Here is a 21,929-nt window from a genome sequence, read left to right on the forward strand (position 1 = left end):
CTCCAGGGGTGCCTATTTGGACACAAACATTGGAACCACTTGATCCTTTAGAAACCGAGTATAGGGAGTATAGAACTCCCAGCAATCCTTTGTTCATTAGTTTGTTCTTTAATTTATTTGGCAAAATAGATAAAGTCCAAACTCAGTGTGGCCAAGCCAAGGTCCCACTGATCCTTCCATTCTCATTCCCCACCTTACATGTGGTTCTGCTCTGGTTCAAGCTAAAATGCAGCTTCAAACACCATCCTTTATAGCCCTCCAAGCCCTTGCACATGTAGGTTTGTTGGTGTTTTGTTTTTTTTTTTTAATATTATTTGGCTGTGCCAGGTCTTAGTTGAGGCATGCGGTACGTTCCATCTTCATTGAGGCATGCAGGATCTTTAGTTGTGGCCTATGAACTCTTAGTTGCAGCATGTGGGATCCAGTTCCCTGACCAGGGATTGAACTTGGGGCCCCCCGCACTGGGAGCTCAGAGTCTTAGCCACTGGACCAGGAGTGAAGTCCCTCACTTTCTTCGTTTTAAAAATGGACGATTCTTGTCCACTAACAGCCTTTTCCCCAGGAGGTTGTGAGGGTTAGATATGACACCTTTTCAAGTGCCTAGAACCAGGTGGAGGATACCATGGAACCTCAGGAAATAAGAGCCCTGCCTCTTCTGCACCGAGGGATGGCAAGGAGTGTGTTCCATTCAAAGCCATTCCCCCACCCCTCTCTCCTGCACATTTAAAAAGGGCAGGAGTGGACTTCCCTGGTGGCATGGAGGATAAGAACCTGCCTGCCAAAGCAGGGGACATGAGTTCAATCCCTGGTCTGAGAAGATTCCACGTGCTGCAGAGCCACTAAGCCCATGCTCCACAGCTACTGAACCCTCGCTCCAGAGCCGAGGGTTGGAGCCACAACTTCCAAGCCCAAGTACTGCAACTGCTGAAGCCCAGGTGCCTGGAGCATGTGCTCTGCAACAAGAGAAGCCACTGCAATGAGAAGCCTGTGAACCACAACAAAGCCAAGAGTAGCCCCTACTCGCCACCAACTAGAGAAGGCCAGGCAAAGCAACGAAGCCCCAGCGCAGCCGAAAGTAAAATTTAAAAAAAAAAAATTTTTAAGAAGTAGTTACCATCAGAGATTTTATCTGATCATACGATATAACTAGCAATATCTGCCCTGCTAGGGACTGATAGCTAGGCCTTCTGACAGGAAGGGACAATAAATTCTGGACCTACAGCTACCTTCTGGATAAAAGATAAAAACAGCTCGTTAGAGGAATTGCTGAGATTGCAACTGACATCGTGAGATAAAAAACAGGATGTGGAACTCGGGAGACCTGGGCCGCAAGGCTCCACTCTCAGAAACCTCTGGCAAGCTGTGTGACTTCAGGCAAGTAACTCAGCCTCTCTGGGTCTGTTTCCTCGTTTGTCTATGTGCTATGTGTGAGGCAGGCTCAAATGAGATTGTAAGAGCGTGTGAACACTGGAGAAACAATAATCGTTGTGTAACTGATGATCCTCTTAGCTCCTGCTCTGAGCTAAGCCCTGGACTAGGGTCCTTTTGGAGAGCTGCAGAAATCGTGCTTCAGTTCTTATTGTTCTTGTTTTAGGTATGAGAAAACCTAGGCCAATCGAGGTTAGATTCCATTTCAGATCACATGGCTTCTCTTGGCCTCGGTTTCCTCCCAGGAGAGATGGGTTTCTGACTGCCGCGCAGTGACTTTGGAAAGTTAAAGAGTGCTGGGTGGAAATGAGGGGACAGTCTCCGGCCAGCCTGGGTCTCCGGGAGGGGTGGGCGGATTCAAGGAGGGCGTAGGCCCCTCCGGATTGGGGACGATCCCGGAGGAGGCCTGGCCTACCCAGGATTCCCATAGCCCTCCTGGAGCGAAGGGCCCGGGATTCCCGGGCGGCTCCGGGAGCGGGCGGGGCGGGAGGCGGGCCAGCCGCAGGAAGGGGCCGGAGCGGCGCTCGGAGCGGACTGGGCCGGTTCGGTGCAACCCGGTCGGCCTCGGCCAGCCTCCGGGAGCTACACCGGGGAGCGGGGCGCCCCGGGACACAGGAGGCAGAGCCGCGGGGAGAACCCCCGATCCCCACAACGGGCAGGGGCGGGACCTCCCCGGCGCCCCGCCCTCCCCCTCCCCGGGCCCCGCCCCGCCCCCTCCCGGCGCGGGGCCGGGGTCCACCTCCCGCCCCGGCCCGCGACCCGGCGTCGCGCGCTCCCCCCGGGGTGCCATGGCCTCGCGGCTCCTGCACCGGCTGCGGCACGCCCTGACTGGCGACGGCCCCGGGGAGGCGGCGGCCGGCCCCGAGGCCGAGCAGTTCCCGGAGAGCTCGGAACTGGAGGACGACGATGCCGAGGGCCTGTCGTCCCGCCTCAGCGGCACCTTGAGCTTCACCAGCGCCGAGGACGACGACGAGGAGGACGGCGAGGACGACGACGACGCTGACCCCGACCCGCTGTCCGCTGGCGACCGGGTGGCGGGAGAAGACGCAGGCGAGTGCGGGAGGATGGAGGCGGGAACCCTGGGCTCGGTTAGGCCTCCACCCCGGCCGCGTTCTCGAATTGATCCAACCGAAACTCGAGACACTTCTTTTAAGTGCGTCCCGCTGCCTCTTGGCTGTGTGACCTTGAGAGACTCACACCACCTCTCTGGGCCAAGTTCCCTTGTGTCAACTCACTCGCATCTCAGGGTTGTTTAGAGCGTGAAATGTACAGTCTGGGATACAAACGGTAGTACTGTGCTAGGGATGTTTGGGGGGTGGAGATGTTTATTTAACTCCTACTGTCTGCCCGGCAGGTGTTTGGCTCCGGGTCCCTCTCTGGCCCTCCGTTTCCGTTTATGTCAGATAGGGATAAAGCCTTTGTCATTCGTTGGGAGGAGGATGAATGAGGTCAGGCGCCTAATTTACGTCAAACCTGGCCCCAGGCCCATCCTGTGCTCAAGCAGAACGGAGTCCCCCACCTGATGGGCAGCGGGGCAGTCAGCTCCTGACCCGGCAGTTGCAAGATTTCTGGAAGAAGTCCCGGAACACCCTGGTACCCCAGCGGCTGCTCTTTGAGGTGACCAACGCCACCGTGGTTAAGGACCCACCCTCCAAGTACGTGGTGAGTGAGGGTCCAGGACCCTGAGCTATGAGTCTTAGAAGACCCTGGCTTAGAGAAAGTAGGGGAAACTTCAGCATCCTGGGTGATCTGGCTGTGTAGTTATAAATGGCTGCCCCATTTGACAGATGGGGAAACTGAGGCCAGAAAAGGGCTGTAACTTGAGCAGATCCTTAGGCAAATGAATCTATCCTATCCCAGTTTTGAGACTAAGAACTACTGTGCATGTCCTCTGCCCCCTGGACTTTTGCAAACTGTCACAAGATGCAAGATACATGGGGGAGAATATTATCTGAGTCAGACTTGAGACCAAGTTGGTATTGGTTGGAAAACTGGGTTTGGGATCCAGATCTTGATTCAGATCCCAGTTATTACCAGTTGTTTGACTTCAGGTGAGTTGTGAAACCTTGACTAACCCGTTTTCTCACCTGAACAATGGGGATAATGCAGGAGTTAAATGAGACAGTACACAGAAAGCCCTTCGCATTGTGCCTTGAAGTGCTCGATAAAATGGTAGTTCTGTTATTACTATTTTACTTTGGGTTGAAAATGTCAGGCATCTAGGGCCTGTTGTGGCCTCTCTGCAACCCAGAAGAGTCAGTTCTCCAGCACTCACACCTGTACAGAATAAACTGATCCGAAGGACTGGATTTAGGGGACTGGTGTGTGTGCGTGCCTTCAGTCGTGTCCGACTCTTTGCAGCCCCGTGGACCATTGCCCACCAGGCTCCTCTGTCCATAGGATTTTCCAGGCAAGGATACTGGAGTGGGTTGCCATTTCCTTCGCCAGGGGATTGGTGGATTGGGGTAAAGATCAGTCAGTGGTGGGGGGTTGCGGGGGGGCAGGCTGATTTCCTGACTGTGGAAAGGAGGAACACATGGAGGATGCGGTTGGCCTGGTCCTGAAACCCAGCCTAACCTGGCTGGTCGTGGCAGCAGCAGCTCCCTGCCTCTCACTTCCCTCCTCTTCCCCACCCTCCTCCATTTTTGACTCAGCAGGAAGGGGGCCTGGAGCCCTGTCCCACATCTGGACTTCTCCACCCCTTTCTGAGGCTCTCAGTGAAAAAAGGGCCACGCCCTCGGGGCAGCTGCTCCAGTTTCACCGAGGATTGACTCTGATGATCGAGTCTTGAGCGGCAGAAGTCCTGGCTGGGGGTCATGCACAGGAAGGGGGCGCAAGGAGCAGCTGAGAGACAGGGAAGTTGGGAGCAGCTCTGGGAAGAGAATGACAAGATAGAGCCAAGCCTGGCCTGGGCCGGGCCTGGGAGAATCCCAGGGAATCAGGAGCCTGGGGGTGGGTCACAAAGAGTCAGACATGACTGAGTGACTAGGCAACAAATCCTGCTTCAACATCTGCTGGAGGTTAAGAGCAGACTTTGGAATTAGGTCGGCCTGGGTTTGAGTCCCAGCTGGGCCATTTACCAGCTGTGTGACTTAGAGGAGGTCTTTAAACCCTTTGCCTTCTCTGGGAGCCTGCTTCCTGGGCTGACAGAGGTATGGACACCTTCCTCACAATGAGGTTGTGATGGTGAAACAGTGGCTGTGAAGAACTCACACGGTGTGGTGCAGGGTACCGCTGAGTTAATGATCCTCATTATTATCTGTCACGTAGGACAACAGAAGGATCAGGCAATGAATCTGAAATGGGTTTTTGTCCAAAAACTACCAATGAAAATAAAAGCTAGATGAGCATAAGGGGTCACTATAGATGAGGGCTTCCTGAAATGTGTTCTGCAGAAAATTGGTTCCCTGGAATATTAATAACTGTCCCTTTAAAGAAAAAACAAAAGCTTTACAGTCAATATGTAATGTTTTAGGAATGCGGAGTTGAACTAGAGTAAAATAAGTTTCTTTATGGTTAAACTTTCTAATCCTGAATACTAGTTAGACTGAATCTTCCAGAGTGAGCAGGCAAACCTGACTGAGCAGGCGTGGCTCTGATATTGGCAGTTTCACAGAACAGATTTGAGAATAAAATCTGGGTTTGGTGTTAGTACACTTTTAACATCTGTGTGTGTGTATATGTGTGTGTGTGTGTGCTCAGTTGCAACCTAGTGCTTGCTAATCCCCTTTTTAGACCTGTTAGCTCAGCATTATTATAGATTAAGGCATATTTGGGTTCTCAGACCTGGTGGGAAGCTTAGTGGTCAACTTGTTCAGCGTTTCCCAAACGTCCATCTCCCTCACAATTTTGGTCCTATCTAAATGCTACTTTTACCATTTGGTGCTTATCACTTTTCTTCAAATAAACCTATTTTTTAAAAATAACTTTAAAGGACAACTTTACAAAACAACTGTATATGGGAAGCTTGACTAACTCACCATAAAGAGAAGATAACCATAAAAATAAAAGCAGTGAAACAGAGTCTGACTGGATGCTGCTGCCTGGAGGTGGCGCTGACAGATTCTTTCTGGCTCTTTTGTAAAAACGGAGCTGAGAAGTGTTGGAGAAGGGCTTTTGTGAACCAAACAGAGAGTTTCTCAATTTGTAGTCAGAAAGATTCACAGAGAATGAGAGGGGGTATCACCTCCTGCCTCTATTCAAGTGTTATTCACTCCAGTACTTACCACCTAAACATCCCGGGGACTGATGTTTGTTCCCGTCCCACACCTGAGTAAACAGTGAGCTGGGCCAGCGCTCCATTCACTAGAGTGGAAGTGGACCCAAGAAGGGGACCACCCTGCCTAACTTCCATAGTGAGGGAGCATCTGACCCAAGGGTGGAACTTGGGTCCCAGTCCAGTGTGCTTTACACTGGTCACTATTGGGACTGTCTCAAGACCTGTGTTGAGGGTCTGGATGGGAATAACCCAGCCATGTGGAGCCATGTGTCCAGAATGGAACAGAGCTCCAAGCTGGTCCTAAAGGTTGGCCTGGAGATGGGCCTGGGTTTCAACACACAGCTGGTTTTCCAAAGGGGCTGTCAGAAGAGCTCTCTTCCCAATGGGAGGGGCTTCCCAGGTGGCACTAGTGGTAAAGAACCTGCCAGCCAAGGCAGGAGACATCAGACCTGGGTTCGATCCCTGGGTGGGAAAGATCCCTTGGAGGAGGGCATGGCAACCCACTGCAATATTCTTGCCTGGGAATCCCATGGACAGTAAAGCCTGGTGGGCTATAGTCCATAGGGTCGCAGAGAGTCGGACATGACTGAAGCGACTTAGCACGTACTCCCTGGAAAGGGTGAGGAGGGCAGCCATCCAGGCGCTAAAGCTCATCTCTGTCTTTTTCTCCCTGTGCTGCCTTGGGCCTGGGTCATTTCAGACGAGCCTCAGGTAAGATGAGACTGGGCTCCCCGGCTGCAGCCCTGGCAGCTCCCACCCTCCAGGCTCAATCTCCAGGGTGAAGGGAAGGGGTGGGGGAAGAGAGTTGGAAGTGGAGGTGGGGGGATCACGGAGGGAAGGGGCCCGGGGACACCCTGCCTCTGCCCTGACCCCCGCCCTCCCTGCAGCTCTACACCCTCGCCGTGATGGGCCCGGGGTCACCGGATAGCCAGCCGGCCCAGATCTCCCGCCGCTACTCAGACTTTGAGCGGTTGCACCGAAACCTGCAGCGGCAGTTCCGGGGCCCCATGGCTGGCATCTCCTTCCCCCGCAAGCGCCTGCGCCAGAACTTTACCGCCGAGACGATTGCCTGCCGCAGCCGGGCCTTCGAGCAGTTTCTGGGCCACCTCCAGGCTGTGCCTGAGCTGCGCCATGCTGCAGACCTGCAGGACTTCTTCGTGCTGCCTGAGCTGCGGCGGGCACAGAGCCTCACCTGTACCGGCCTCTACCGCGAGGCCCTGGCGCTCTGGGCCAACGCCTGGCAGCTACAGGCCCAGCTGGGCATCCCCTGTGGCCCAGACCGACGTCTGCTAACCCTGGCGGGGCTGGCCGTGTGCCACCAGGAGCTGGAGGACGCCGGGGAGGCCCGGGCATGCTGTGAGAGGGCCCTACAGCTGCTGGGGGCTAAGAGCCCGCACCCTCTGCTGGCCCCCTTTCTGGAGGCCCACGTGCGGCTCTCCTGGCGCTTGGGCCTGGACAAACGCCACTCTGAGGCCCAGCTCCAGGCCCTGCAGGAGGCAGGCCTGACCCCCACGCCACCTCCCAGTCTTAAAGAGTTACTCATCAAGGAGGTGCTGGACTAGCGTCACCTAGACTTAAGGCCACTGTGGGAGAGGCACCGCCCCTGGATGGGGGGGTGGGCTGGGGGGCTGACGAGGACACAGACAGCTGCTGAGAGGCTCTCTGGGGTGCTGGGAACCCCAAGAAGGTCCACAGAGAATTTGCAGCAGACGAAGGAAACGTGCTGCTTCTGTTGAGCTGCACTCAGGACAAGCTGGGATGGCGCAGGGAGAAAGTCTGACGCTGCCTCTCCAGCTTATGAATACCTGGGGGCCGTTGTGACCCAGGTCAGTGTCGATGGTTTGTCTTCCTGCAGGCCAGCCTGGCTGAAGGGCCAGGGACTGTGGCCGTGGAGTCCTGGAGTTGATGGCTGGAGGGAGGGCTGCGATCCTGGCCCAGGGGCATTAAAGGGCAGCAGCTCCCGTGGTTTGAGTCTCTTTATTGGATCCCAGACAGAAGGCCCAGCCCTGGATGGTAATCCTGCCTCAGGAGTAGGGGAGAAGGGAGAGCCTTGAAGCCCCAGGCCCAGCTGGCACCTCTGGCTACAGCTTGCTCGTTGAGTCCCAGGGCTTAACTCGGATCACGCCCTCCTGGGCACAGGACACAGCCAGGACCCCGTCCTGACGCCACAGCCGCCCGTGAACCAGGCCCCGGGAGCTGCCTGCGGATGAAGAGAAGAGTCTCAATGGCCTGTCTCCTGCTGCCCAGCCAAACGCGCTCCTTGCAAGAGGTGCAACTCAGGTTGGGCCACCCCATGCCAGAGCCACGCTTCGTGGTGTGGTCACTCCCAATCTCCAAGCACCCCTTTAGGAGCCTATTATGTAACTCCTCCCAAGGGAGCCCCACTTGATGGTTTAAAAGCACTTTTATGTATCTGCTGACTTCCTCCAAAAAAAAAAAGAATCCCAAGGGGAGAAGTTCTGAGTACAGTCTGATTCAGAAGTTCAGCTAGGCAGATCTGCCCAACCTCTGGCCACTTGTGTAAGGAAACCTATCAGTTCCCTTTGTAATAAATCCGGCCCTCCAGGCCAGTCATTCATATTATTAAAAATTTTTAAAAACTCTTCCACAATCATGGGGACAAAGGGGCTCAGGGGAGAGGATATGAAGCCATGAGGAGCCTAGGCACTCCCCGCCCCCGCACGTGGAGATTGTCCCTTGCTACCCAGGGCTGGAGTCTGACATTTAGGAAGGGAACTGCTGGTTTCTTTTAAACACAGTACAGCCCACTTAGTTCTCATGGTAGCCAAGTAAAGCAGGCCTTGTCCTGTGTTCCAGATGATGACACTCAAGCCTAGAGAGGCTTGGGAAATTGGCCTTAAGGATCAGGTCAAAGCCGTACCCAAGAGACCTACCATCAAGGTGGCTGTTCTGTGCTGTGATGCTGTTGGTTCTTGAGAGTCCCTCTTCCCTGAGTATAAAGAGTCCCTTAAGTTTTGTCCCTGTTTCACAAAACAAGGCTTCTCTTCGTTTGAAATGCTGTTCCTTGGAACAGAACCCAGGGCTCTGAGACCAGGCACTGATGAACAAGTCTGGGTTTCTTGCTTCACAATATAAGGAGGGTCCAAGCAGTGGGGCCCCTACACTGCTGAGGGCCCCAGCCCCCAGCCAGGCTAACTGTCAGAATCACTTAGGGAATCTTTGTAAACTTTTCTGGACCTCATCCAAGCCCTGCAGTCAGAATCTTGGGGGTCAAATCTGAGAATGTTTTGAAAAAGCTCTCCCGAGAGGTGGAAGAATAGGCCCCCAGCTTTGGATCCCTCTGCTCTGGTGCAACCCTATCTGTGTAGGCGAGGAAACAGACTCAGAGTGGAGATGGGACTTGCCCAGCATCACACAGAGAATCTGAAGTGGTTCTGGGACTAGCACTGAGCCTCAGAAAAAGTGAATCATGTCCCCAGCATGTTACAGAAATTAGCTGAGCGGGTGTCCTGTCCTCAGGCCGCACCCTGTCATTTTGGAGACAAGGATGCCACAGCCTGCGGAAGCAGGAGAGGAAGTGATCTGTGCAGCACTCCACAGTAAGAGGAGCATCACCCAAGAAAGCAGGCTCCCTGCCCTCCCCACCAAAGGCACCAAAGTCAGCACCCTCATCCCCCATGACCCCAGTACTCACCGGCCCAGGGGCTCTCACACTCATAGAGCATCCAGTGATCAGCTCGGAAAGGGGCATGGAACCACATGGAGTGGTCCAGAGAGACCATGAAGTCCACCTTGTACTGCCAGCGGTGGGGCAGTATTGCTGTGCCCAGGAAGGCAAAGTCCGAGATATAGGCCGCCACGCAGCAGTGCATCTTCATGTCGCCCTCGCCTGCAACAGGTTCCAGTCCCATCAGCCCTGGGCTCCTGGGCTTTACAGCACAGGACCTGCAGGGAGGTGGGGAGAAAGGGGCTGCCGTGCACAGACGTGCAGACTCTTCACAAGGGCACCTGGCCCGAGGGTGTGTGTGCGTGTGTGTGATGGAGGCCAAGGGAGACAAAGAGTGGGGGAGGGCAGGGGTGGGTGAGGACTGAAATCCTCCCCCCGCCTCCCACCCTGGACCTTGAAAGTATCTTCTTCCAGTTTTGCACAAAGGCACCTTATGCTTAGCAGGGGACCTGGAGAAGAATCTCGGCCAGGTGCCTTGCCTTCCCCAGGAAAGGCCCACGTGAGGATTCCCGTCACTTCCCCATTCTACCCCTGCAAAAGGCTGCGCTCACTTCTCCATCACTCAGATAAGAAAATGGGCCCACAGTGTGGGAGGACCATGTTGAAGGCCACCCAGGGCAGAGGAGGTGCAGGTCTAGAACGCGGAAGAGAGTTTCCTTTCAGGCCGTGGGGTCCGCTTACCAATATGGCCCCGGGCTCGCACCCAGAACATCTGTTTGGGCTCCATTTTCTTCAGTTTGCATGGAGTAGTTGGGTTTACCAGCTTGATCTCAATGGGCACCTCCTGGGCAGCAATTCGGTTCAGCCCCACTTGGTACTTCTGGAGCTTCGGGTCTCTGAAAGTAAAGGGGAGAGGGGTGGGGAGACCCCGGAAGATGGGGCACCTGTCTGAGCTGCCTCTCTGACACCGCTCGTTCCTCCACAGGAACTCCTGACATCCCCAGGCCTCTCCTCCCCTCCAGGAGGCAGGATAGGCCAGTATCTGCATCCATTCTTTGCCACTGAGGAGCCCTGTGGCCTGCTGCAAGTTAGTCATCATCAGCCTTTTTCCCATCTGCAAAATGGGGGTGATGACAGTCACCTCCCTCATAGTTAACACTGGGGAGGAGACAACATAATGCACGTGAAGCCAACACACCAGCCACGGGGCTACCCCGTAATGGGCCGAGCCCCCGGCAGTTCACATCCATGAACTCACATGCTATCTTCCCTGCTCTCTGAGAAGTGGAGCGAACATAAAGGGTGCAGACAGCCAGCTCAGGAAGTGCCTGGGGGCGGGAGTTGGTCTGGCTCCTCCTCGGTTCCTGCTCTTAACCGCTTCTCTATTCTAACCCTCAGGAAACAGGCTGCCCTACTTAGACTGACTTACCTAACCTGAGCCACTAGGGACACTGTCTCTTGGGGCAAGGAGCCCATTTCCAGGGAAGCCCCTTTGCCACAGGGAACACCACCCCTCGTGCCCCTAGCGCTCTTCCCCGGTATTTCATTTCCCTCCCTTTCCCCTTGAGCCTTGATGGAAACTTCTGTGATGATGCTCTGGTCCACTGTGGTGGCCACTAGCCACATCAGGCTGCTGAGGGCTTGACATGTGGCCAGTGTGATCGAGGAACAGATCTGAATTAACTCTGTTTAATGTTAATAAACTCAACACAGCCCCCTGTGGTTAGTGGTTTCCTTATGGGAGACACAGTTCTAGATTCGGGGACCTTTAAGAACAAGGTCCTCCTTTCATTCTCAAAGTTTTTTATTTAATTTATTTTTGCCCGCAGCATGTGAGATCTTAATTCCCCAAACAGGGACTGAACCCCAAGCCCCCTGTAGTGAAAGTTAACCACTGGGCCGCCAGGGAGAAAAGAAGAGAAAGAAAGTGAAAGTTGCTCAGTCATGTCCAACTCTTTGCGATCTCATGGACTGTACAGTCCATTGAATTCTCCAGGCCAGAATACTGGAGCAGGTTGCCGTTCCCTTCTCCAGGGGATCTTCCCAACCCAGGGATTGAACCCAGGTCTCCTTCTCAAATATTTTGGAGCTCTGACCACACACCAGGCTCCATGTTTATTCCTCTCTGTCAAGAGTGGCATAACTATAATTTACTGAGTGCTCACTAAGCACCTTGTTATCACTTATCTCTGTCATCCTCACAGCAGCCTTACGAGGTAGGGATTCCGATGGATTTTATAACTGATCACAAGCTCAAAGTGGGAAAGCAACTTGCCAGACTCACACAGCGGGCAGTGACAGAGTCCAGATCTGAGCCCAGGCCTTTCCCAGGTTTGGATGCACATTTGCGTCACACTGGGCTGACTCCCCTGCACGGGGCACTGGGCAGTGGAGCCCTCCTTACCACCCAGCTGTGAAGCAGGCGGGGCAGAAACAATGACACCCACTTTTCATATGAAGAAGCAGGGCTCTGAGAGGCTGGAGAGGGCAAAGCTACACAGCAGGTGGGCACCAAGAGAGGTGGAGCCCTGGCAGGAATCAGTAACCGAGCAGGAACCTGTGGGCACCTCTGTCAAGTTTAAGATTAACTTCCATATCTGAACCTTTATTCCTTTTCTTGTTCAAAATGTGTTCTCCTCAATACTGAAGAGTATCAAAAGAAGGGTGGGAACTGTAACTGAGCAGGACGCTGGGGGGCCTTCTGGGGACAGGTCTTCATCCACTTCCTTGGCTTTCACTCCTCTCTGAGGTACCCAGGTACCCAGCATTTGATGCACATTTCCTGAGTTGTTTTACAGCTGTGAAAACTCCCCACCAAATGGAAGATGTTAACTACTGATGACCATGAGCACATAGCCCTGGGGCCTCCTGGAACCCAGGGACTGATAAGGTTCACCCCTGAGACACTGCCCTGTTACGTCAGCATCAGCCAGAGACCTGCGCATGAGCGGATCTCATGCCCTGCAGCCCACCCCACCCCGCCTTTCTTCTTTTAATATTTATCTATCTACTTTTATTTGGCTGTGCTATGTCTTAGTTGTGGTAGGGGGGTTCTTTGATCTTTGCGGTACTCAGGATCTGTTTGTTTTTGTATGCGGGATCTAGTTCCCCAGCCAGGGATTGAACCCAGGCTCCCTGCACTGGCAGCACAAAGTCTTAGCCACTGAACCACCAGGGAAGCCCCCAGCTTTTTTTTTTTTTTTAATTGGAGGATAACTGCTTTACAGTGTCATGTTAGTTTCTGCTGTACAACAACATGTATCTGATGGGGACAGAGTTAAGGGACAAAACAGGTGATTAAATAGTGAATCCCACTAGGAGATTGGGGGCTTCCCTGGTAGCTCAGCTGGTAAAGAATCTATCTGCAATGCAGGGGACCCTGGTTCGATTCCTGGGTCAGGAAGATCCCCTGGAGAAGGGATAGGCTACCTACTCCAGTATTCTTGGGCTTCTCTGATGGCTCAGCTGGTAAAGAATCTGCCTGCAATGCAGAAGATTAGGGATCGATACCTGGGTGGGGAAGATCCCCTGGAGGAGGGCATGGCAACCCACTCCAGTATTCTTGCCTGGAGAATCCCATGGACAGAGGAGCCTTTCGGGCTACAGTCCATGAGGTTGCAAAGAGTCAGACACGACTGAGCCCCCACAACTAAGCACTAAGGGATTGTTGAGTAGAAAAAGTATGGGAAACCCTGGTACGTTCATGATTCCTCAAGAAAGCAGGTTTGTTTAGCAACAAAGCCATGCAGCAGAAGCACGAGACCTGCCCCCAAAACAACCAGAGTCACATCCTGCCCAGTAAGCTCAGTAAGTCAGTGATCCCCGGGACACACTCTGCACACATGGAACACAGTCGTTTGTGGACCTAGCTTGACCATGCAGGGACAGGAAAACTTCCCTGCTCAAGCTAGAGCAGGAGCTGATGTTGGAAGCATGACATCGACTCAAGAAAGACAAAGACGTTCTTCTCCTCCCGACTTTTCCTTCGATTATAAAACTGTAGCCCAGTAAGTTCTCAGGGTGCACGGCATGTCTGTCCTGCCCACTTATAAGCCTCACAAACATCCTCTTCTAATAAATCACTTATCAATCACTTTGCCTCCTGCTGAATTATTTTCTGTGCTGAGCCATAAAGGACTATGGTGCCGAAGCTCTTCGGAGCCCCTGAAGTGACACCAAACAGTTTCAAATCAGCTGTAAGTATACCTATATTCCCTCCCTTCCACTCCGCCAATCCCAAGTCTAGCTTTTTAAAATGCTAGTTGGGATCCACTGAAGGAGCCCGTGACCCGCCAATGGGTGGCAACTGTGGTTTGAACACTGTCCTGGGGCCTCCAGGTCTCTCACCTTAAACATTGGTCAATGAGGGCCTTGTGGTTAAGCAGCTCCTCCGGCGGGGGCACGGCAGGCATGGAGAACTGGTGCTGCATGGGGCTGGGCTGGGCCTTCTGGAAGGAGGCCTGGCAGATAAAGATGGGCCTGCCATGTTGCACGGCCTTCACGAAGCGCACAGAGAAGCTTGCCCCTGTCCGCGTCCGCTCCACCTGGTACAGCACCGGCACCTTCGGGTCCCCTGCAGCAGGCACAAGGCACACAGTGAGCCCAAGTGAGCCCCGTAGGCCCGCTCACCTAATAGTTCTCCATTTCTTTTCTGCTCAGTAGCTACTGACTGCGGCCTGCTGAGTCCCAGGTACTGGGGATACAGGGAGGAAACCTAGACTCTGTCATCAGGATGTTCCTGGTGCAGGCAGAGCTCCTGTCCATCAGTAGCACTGGACAGAAGGGACACTGCCAGATTCCCTGCATTCAAAGCCTGGCTCTGCCACTCACCAGCTGCAGCCTTGCGACCTTGGGGAAATCACTTAACCTCTCTGAGCAGTTAGCCCATCTGTGAAATGGGAACATCATAGTGTTCATAACTCTCAGGATTTCAATGAGGGTAAATTAGTAGAGTTGTAAGGTGTGTTCAGAATAATATCCAGCACATACAGTAAGTTCTCTGTGTTTAAATAAAATACTCTCAGCTTTTGTCTTGTTCCACCTGTGACTGGGATCTTGTCATGAGCCCAGTACCATTCTTCTAGATCAGGGGTCAGCAGATCTGGCCTGCTGCCTGTTTTCTTTCTTTAAAATAATTGTATCTGTTTATTTTTGGCTGCCCCGGGTCTTCACTGCTTTCTGAGGGTTTTCTCTAGCTGCTGCGAGCAGGGGCTACTCTGGTTACGGTGCTTGGGCTTCTCACTGCGGTGACTTGTTGCAGAGCACAGGCTCTAGGCACCTGGGCTTAGTGGTAGCACTCAGGCTCAGTGGTTGCAGCGTGGTCTCAGTTGCTCCGCGGAACGTGGGATCTTCCAGAGCAGGAATTGAACCCATGTCCCCTGCAACAGCAGGTGGATCATTATCCATTGCACCACCAGGGAAGTCCCTGCTGCCTGTTTTCTTTCTGTTTTTCTTTTCTACCTTCCTTTTTTTTTTTTTTTTTTTTTGAGAACAAGCAAAGGTTATTTATTCAGAATTTAGTACATCAAGGGAGTCAGCCACAATTACTTCCATTTGGCAGAGACCCAAAGGCAGACAGAGGAGTGGGAAAGCTTTATAGTGGGGAAAAAAAAGGTTTCCAGTGTGCCCTGCTTGGAGACCACTGGCAAGGGGAAGCTACAGGTAGGCTAACTATGTAATTGATGCAGGGCGCATGTTTGGCTTTCCCTAGTTAGTTCTAAGTTGGAAACAGGTAAAAAGTAAGGAAGCTCTCAGTTATTCACCAAGTCCTGGCCATTAGGGGCTGATCCTTACAGGGACTATGGTTTGGCTTCCTAGACTGGCTGCTAGAGATGGTGGTCTGACATCCTCCAAGCCTGACTTGCAGATAGTAGGCTGGTTTCCTGTGCTAGTTGCTACCAGTTGTGGCTCAGAGTACTTTTTTAATATACGGTTTGGCCATTGTCTGATATTCATTCTCCCAAGAAAGGCCTGCTGTCAAGTCAGTTCCTTCATTCTTAATGCAAATGGAAGTCACTATGTCCTTCTCCTTTGGTATCTGCTCTGTCAATGCAAGAGGGGAAACACTGGCCCCAGGGTAAGGACTATCAACCCTCAACAAACAGGCTGGGAAGGGTTTTTAGACGGAGACAGTCTTCCTGGTGTTCCTAAAGTCCTTTGGTCTGAGTCAGACGACCTTGGAGAACATCTAGGTGGTAAAACAACTTGGGGATGATTTCCAACTTTGAGATGCAAGAAGCAAGTCTAGAGAAGTGTTGTTTCTTCCACCTTGTCCAGGTGGGAAGCCCCTGCCAGGCACAGGGACTCATTCAACAGCCATAAACACGCCTGTAACGCCTTGAAGCCCAGCATGTTTGCTCAGGTCTGCTAGCTGGCAATGCTAAAGGACATTTTTATCAGAATGGGGGCTCCTCAAGGCCTTAGTGGAGTATAAAGTGGCAACCCACTCTAGCATGCTTGCCTAGAGAATCCCATGGACAGAGGAACCTGTTGAGCTACAGTACGTGGGGTCACAAAGAGTCAGACGCAACTGAGCAACAGAGCATGCACACAAGGCCAAAGGCCTTTGAGAAGGGTTTCCCAAGAGTCCAGAAGCTGGAGATAGCTACATGAGCAGTCTGATTTCAGGGGATGGGAAAGAGGCCTCCCTTCCCTACCAAAAAAAGGTTTTCATCCAGTCCTTGGGCTACAGCTAAAATGCAGTATTTTCCATCTCTAGTGATTTACCTTTCAGTATGAATGAGTTCTTGGAGAAGGCAATGGCACCCCACTCCAGTACTCGTGCCTGGAAAATCCCATGGACGGAGGAGCCTGGTGGGCTGCAGTACATGGGGTCGCGAAGAGTCGGACACGACTGAGCGACTTCACTTTCACTTTTCATTTTCATGCATTGGAGAAGGAAATGGCAACTCACTCCAGTGTTCTTGCTGGAGGATCCCAGGGATGGGGGAGCCTGGTGGGCTGCTGTCTATGGGGTCACATGAAGCGACTTAGCAGCATCAGCATCAATGAGTTCTAGACCTGTTCTTTAAAATTTGTATTGGAACAGAGCAGGTAGGCTCCACAGTATATTGAAGGAAGAGAGATAAAGAGTTATGGAGTTGAGTGCATTTGTTACATTGACCTGAAACAGATAACCAGATATTTCTCCAGCGAAGATATGTTTCTTCAGGATCAGCAGGGAATTGCAATTTGAGGTCTGCAACCATGGTGAGCCAGGTACAAGTCCCCGCCCAGCAAGGGAAGGAGCCCGCTTTTATAGAGGGGGAAAGGGGGGCTACAGTACAGTGTAATTATGAGGGTCCTAGTAAACAAGGAGCCTATGGGTTTTCATTGGCTGATTCCTTGCCAGAAAGGAGTCTTTCTTTTTCCTCTTGGGTTCCATTGTCACAGGGCACGAGAGCGCCCTCTTCTGGCCTTCTAACACTCCTGAATGGAGGTTTCCGTTTCATTTTTTACAGTTAAACTAAGGTATCTTCTCATGTTGGTTTCACATTAACTATGCCAAGTGGGTCTTACCCAGTTGTATAGATGGGGAAATTGATGCCATTAATAACATTTTTGGAGAATACAGCCAAGCCCATTTGTTTATGTATTTCAACTATTTTGCCCATAAAATCGAAAATATTTATGATCTGCCTTTATAGAACATTTTTTGACTCCTGCTATAGAATCTCCAAGCTCTAAACCTATATCAGGGCTTCCCTGGTGGCTCAGCTGGTAAAGGAATCCACCTACAATGTGGAAGACCTGGGTTCCATCCTTGGGTTGGGAAGATCTCCTGGAGAAGGGAAAGGCTACCCACTCCAGTATCCTGGCCTGGAGAATTCCATGGACCGTACCAAGCCAGATGACAACTATCTAGAGAAATACATTTAAAAAAAAATAAACAAAAACCCAAACTCACATTCTCTCCTAGGCTTCAAGAAAAAGAATTGATACGATAAATGGCCAAGAACCAGACCCCAACCTCACAGTATCTTTTAATTAAAAATATCACTGGAGGACTTCCCTGGTAGTCCAGTGGTTAAGACTCTGTCCTTCCAATGCAGAGAACCAGGGTTTGATCCCTGGTCAGGGAACTAAGCTCTAAGATCATTGAAGCACCATCACTGTTTACAAATCTTGATATACCCAGTAGAGGGGGCTTCCCTGGTGGCTTAGCAGTAAAGAATTCACCTGCAATGCAGGAAACTGAGGTTTGATCCCTGGGTCGGGAAGATACCCTGGAGCAGGAAATGGCAACCTACTCCAGTATGCTTGCCTGGGAAATCTCATGGTCAGAGGAGCCTGGCTGGCTAAAGTCCATGGGATCACAAAGAGTTGGACACGACTTATCAATTAAACAACACCCTGGTAGTGGGTCACATCAGAAGCGAATAAGAGCTTCCCTTTCTGCCTTGCTCCCAGGAAGCTTGGAACTAACTTTTATATAAAACCGAGATGATATGCCTTAGCCTAGTATTCTGACACAATCATTCCCCCCAAGTCCTAGTCTCCTGGCCCTTTAATTGTTTACTTTTAAAACTTTTGCCCCAAATGTTTTATTTTTTTCCCCACACTTTATTTTCTTGCAGATTATATTCCATTACAGGTTATTAAAAGATATTGAATTCTCTATACCTCACAGTAAATCTTTGTTGCAGATCTATTTTATGTATAATAGTTTGTATCTGTTTAACCCCATACTCCTAATCTGCCTCAACTTTTATTTTATTTTTTAAATTAAAGAATTTATTTTTGGCCACATTACACGGCTTGCAGGATCTTAGTTTCCTGACCAGGGAGCGAACCTAGTACCTTCACAGTGAAACCATGGGGTCTTAACCACTGGGCCGTTAGGGAATTCTGACTTTTAACAGCCAGTTATTTTAAGCTGTCTTCTTTCAAGAAGTTGAAAGGGGATACAAATAACTGGTGATTATTAGGATATAGCGGTGTTGGCACTATTCATTTCATACTGCTCCTAGACAGAGAATTTCCAAGGAAGTGGATGCCTCCTCTAGAACCTGAGATGGGCTCTCCCATGGTTTTGGAATTATTTCCCAAGAGTGAAAGAGAAAAGCACAGAAGGAGAACAAAGCACAGAGCTTGGAGTTACCCAACCTCAAGTTCAAATCCTGGCCTTGCCTCTCTGAGCATTATGGAAGCTGCTTACATAACCTCTTTGGGTCCAAGGTTCCTTACACGTAGAATAAACACCCCTTGGGTTTACTGAAGAGGATCAAACAAGACAATGTAAATAGCTGTACACTGTAATGTGCAAATTATAATCACTCCCATATATTCATTGTCAAAAAATAATGGCAAGTACTGTTTATGGAGAACTCACAACCTGCCAGGCCCTGCACTAGCTACTTCACCTACAAAGACTCAGAATTCTTTTCAGAAACTGGATAATGAAACTGGTTCAAAGGGATCAGGTAATGCCCCTACTTCCACAAAACAAAACAAAACTGTCTCACTGGGCAAGAAGGATTACAGTATCAAAAGGCCAGGATTTTTGGAGTCTACAAGCAAACTGAGGGAATCAAGGGCACAAAGGTATGTCTGCTTCCAACTGGCACAAAGGTTAAGAACAGGGCTCACCTCAAAATAAGCATTCCAACACTTTATAGCAATGGCTATCAGGAAAGGACAGGAAATAAAGGGATGGGGAGTGACAAACAGGGTATAGTATGAAAAGCTATATTTACTATTAAACTATTCTATAATTGTATATATGCTGGGAAAGACTGAAGGCAAAAGGAGAAGTGGGCGACAGAGGATGAGATGGTTAGATAGCATCACTGACTCAATGGACATGAATTGGAGCAAACTCTGGGAGAGAGTGAAGGACAGGGAAGCCTGGCAGGCTGCAGTCCTTGTGGACATGACTAATTGAGTGAACAACGATTCTATATTTGTAAAATGAAGGGGGGAAACCCACTGTCTTTCTTAATACAGATCACATTTCATAAAGTTGCATAAATTCTTCTCAGTTGATGGGACCACGCAGAAGGCAGAGACTCTTAAAACTGGGAGCATCTGCTTAGGAGTGAGATTTTTATGTTTTCTCAAAAGAGCCTGAGTTTTAAAAGATTATGCTCTTCCTTTGATTTGATCCCAGGGTTGTAAGCAGCTAGAATCTCGCTTGGCCCAGGCCCGCCTGCATTTTTCAGGTGGGAAGAAGGAGAGGGTGAGGAAGAGTGGTTATCTCACTCAAGGAGAGCTGGCAATCAGTGACAAAGCTCCACCTAGACCAGAGGTCTCTTGATTCCCAGGCTGGTCTCTTTTCCAAACTCCCAGCAGAGATTCCAGGACTTCTCTGAGGAACCAGCACCGGGACTGGCATGAGACAGTGAGTAAAGGACAAAGAACAGAAGACCCACTGGGAACAGTTAAGCACCAACAAGTACCTAGTATCTCAACAGGTACTGGGTCTAAGATTCTTCCTGGCCCCTGCCCTTCTTCCTCTAGGCTCCCCTGAGGGTGATCAACTAACCTCACCATCCCTCTCCCCTCCCGTTCTCTCCCGCTTTCCCCTCAGTCACCACCCCCATCCCTCAAGGCCAGAATTCTTCTGCTGAGCCACCTGGGCCGGGGTGGGGTAGGGAAGAGTTGGTTTACCTGTCCGGAGTAGGGAAGAGTTGGTTTACCTGTCCGTACAAAGTAGCAGTGCAGGGAATGCACATGGACATCTTCACTCACAGACTTGGCTGCAGCCACCAGGGCCTGGCCCACGATCTGACCCCCAAACAGCCGCTGAGTTGAGGGTACCCAGTAATGCGTTCCTCTGTGGGGAGAGGGGGACAAGAGGAAAGACCTGGGGGCTGAGCCAAATCCTACGACCTTCAGTGAGCCTCCTAAAGTGGCTCCTAAGTGAAATCCTAAGTGTAGGATTTCTTAACCTGATTGGGGTTTGTGATACTTTGAGAAACCTTTCCCTAGACAAATATCCTAACATCACTCTATCTACAATTCCAAGGCTTTATCTGTGGACTTCAGTTAGGGGTAATGAACCAATCCTCGTATGTTACACTAGGAGAACAAGGATCAGAGAGGGAAACTAACTTGAGAAAGGTCACACAGTTCACAAATTGCCATCCGGAGCAGTATCTGGGTCTTTTGATCCCAAGTCCAATATATCTTCCATTGCCCATACGAGGCGTGTCTCAACGCCTTGAGTAGACCAAGATGAACCCCACAAGCTGCAGGTGGACTGCATTAGCTCTGCCACTTACACCCCTCAACTTTGATAGACCAGTTCTTAAAAGAACTCAATTTAGAGCTTGGAGACCCTCAGACTTCAAGTCTAACCCATTCAGTGCACAGATGAGGAAACGCAGCCCCCAGAAGTGAAAAGTCTCCCCCAGTGAAAGATTAAGAATTAAGATTAAGTCTCAAGCTTCCCACTGCCCGGCCCAGCATTTTCATATAAGGCACTGCAAAATTCCAGGCAGTTGTTTGTAGTTGGTTAAATGGGGGAAATTAAGTTAGTGCCTAAAACAGCTTCCAATAAGCCAGGAGGAGCCTTGGAAGCTGGAACTGTTACATCCCCAGTTACAGTCAAGAAATTTAAGTGACATCAGGAAGGAAACTGGCTCAGGCCTCAGAATGAATAAGGAGCTACTAGATGCCACCTCGGAGAAGGCGATGGCACCCCACTCCAGTACTCTTGCCTGGAAAATCCCATGAACAGAGGAGCCTGGTAGGCTGCAGTCCATGGGGTCGCGAAGAGTCGGATACTACTGAGCGACTTCACTTTCACTTTTCACTTTCATGCATTGGAGAAGGAACTGGCAACCCACTCCAGTGTTCTTGCCTGGAGAATCCCAGGGACGGGGGAGCCTGGTGGGCTGCCGTCTCTGGGGTCGCACAGAGTCGGACACGACTGAAGCGACTTAGCAGCAGCAGACCCCACCTAGTGGTGGTGGGGATGGAGTATGTAAAAGGAAAAAGTGACTGCAAGGAGCTGCGGACACGTTTGTTCCCTCGGACAAATTACTGCCCTTTCAGGGCTGGCTCTCCCAGGGACCTGACCCTTCCTGGGGAGGCTGCTGAGAAGGATACCTCGGATCATCACTTTATCTGCCCAGATTGCCAGGACCTCCCGGGGATGAGGCTGCACAGAGCCCCGCGCCGAGGAGGAAGCCGGGGCAGCTTCCTCAGGCACAAGTTCCCTCCCAATTACGGCAGAGGCATCGCGCACAGAGCCCATCCTCGTCCAGAGGGGTACGAGCAGAGGCAGTGGGGTTGCAGCAATCAAGATCCCGATGCGGGGGTGCGGACCAGATGCGGCCGGCTACCTGAAGAGATCCTCGTCCAGCGGCTCGAGGTTGAGCACGCTGGTGACCAGGACGCTGCGGAGGTCCCTGGGTGGATCCCCGCCGCCCTGTTCGTCTTCCGGGTCCTGAGGGGGCGACATGTAGTTCACCAGCTGCCGGCACGGGCCGCTGCGCTGGAGGGACACACGCGGACACCTGAACAGAACGCGCAGCCTCGAGAGGACTCTTAAGTAACCGGAAATCTCCCTCAAGCCCTAGAAAAGAGCGAAAGCCCGCATCCTCTTTATGATTGGTCGGTGCTCCTGTCAGTCTTCGGATGAGCGAGCCCATCTGCTCTCTAGCAATTGAGGAAAATGAGTGCCAGTCCGGCGAACCCATGCGTGATTGG

At 51.5% G+C, this 21,929-nt stretch overlaps 2 protein-coding genes across 3 annotated transcripts; one reads left to right on the forward strand and one right to left on the reverse strand.

The window, feature by feature from the left end:
- The first annotated feature begins 1,288 nt into the window (after positions 1 to 1,288).
- SNX21 (sorting nexin family member 21) lies at positions 1,289 to 7,612 on the forward strand. Its single transcript, XM_069548650.1, has 3 exons — positions 1,289 to 2,478; positions 2,912 to 3,090; positions 6,535 to 7,612. Exons 1-3 carry the CDS (start codon positions 2,217 to 2,219, stop codon positions 7,207 to 7,209), a joined length of 1,116 nt encoding a protein of 371 aa, XP_069404751.1. The 5' UTR covers positions 1,289 to 2,216; the 3' UTR covers positions 7,210 to 7,612.
- On the reverse strand, positions 7,606 to 21,896 carry ACOT8 (acyl-CoA thioesterase 8). Of its 2 annotated transcripts, XM_069548648.1 has the most exons (7): positions 21,563 to 21,817; positions 19,884 to 20,049; positions 16,002 to 16,242; positions 13,623 to 13,848; positions 10,017 to 10,171; positions 9,303 to 9,497; positions 7,606 to 7,847 (listed from the first exon to the last, which is right to left on the reverse strand). In XM_069548648.1, exons 1-7 carry the CDS (start codon positions 21,679 to 21,681, stop codon positions 7,729 to 7,731), a joined length of 1,221 nt encoding a protein of 406 aa, XP_069404749.1. In that variant the 5' UTR covers positions 21,682 to 21,817; the 3' UTR covers positions 7,606 to 7,728. The 2 variants fall into 2 exon arrangements, with proteins under 2 accessions (XP_069404749.1, XP_069404750.1); XM_069548649.1 differs by lacking the exon at positions 16,002 to 16,242 and having other exon boundaries at positions 19,913 to 20,049; positions 21,563 to 21,896.
- Between the last annotated feature and the right edge of the window lie 33 nt (positions 21,897 to 21,929).

The sequence above is a fragment of the Ovis canadensis genome, chromosome 13 (genome assembly GCF_042477335.2).
Source record: "Ovis canadensis isolate MfBH-ARS-UI-01 breed Bighorn chromosome 13, ARS-UI_OviCan_v2, whole genome shotgun sequence".
NCBI classification, from domain to species: Eukaryota; Metazoa; Chordata; class Mammalia; order Artiodactyla; family Bovidae; genus Ovis; species Ovis canadensis.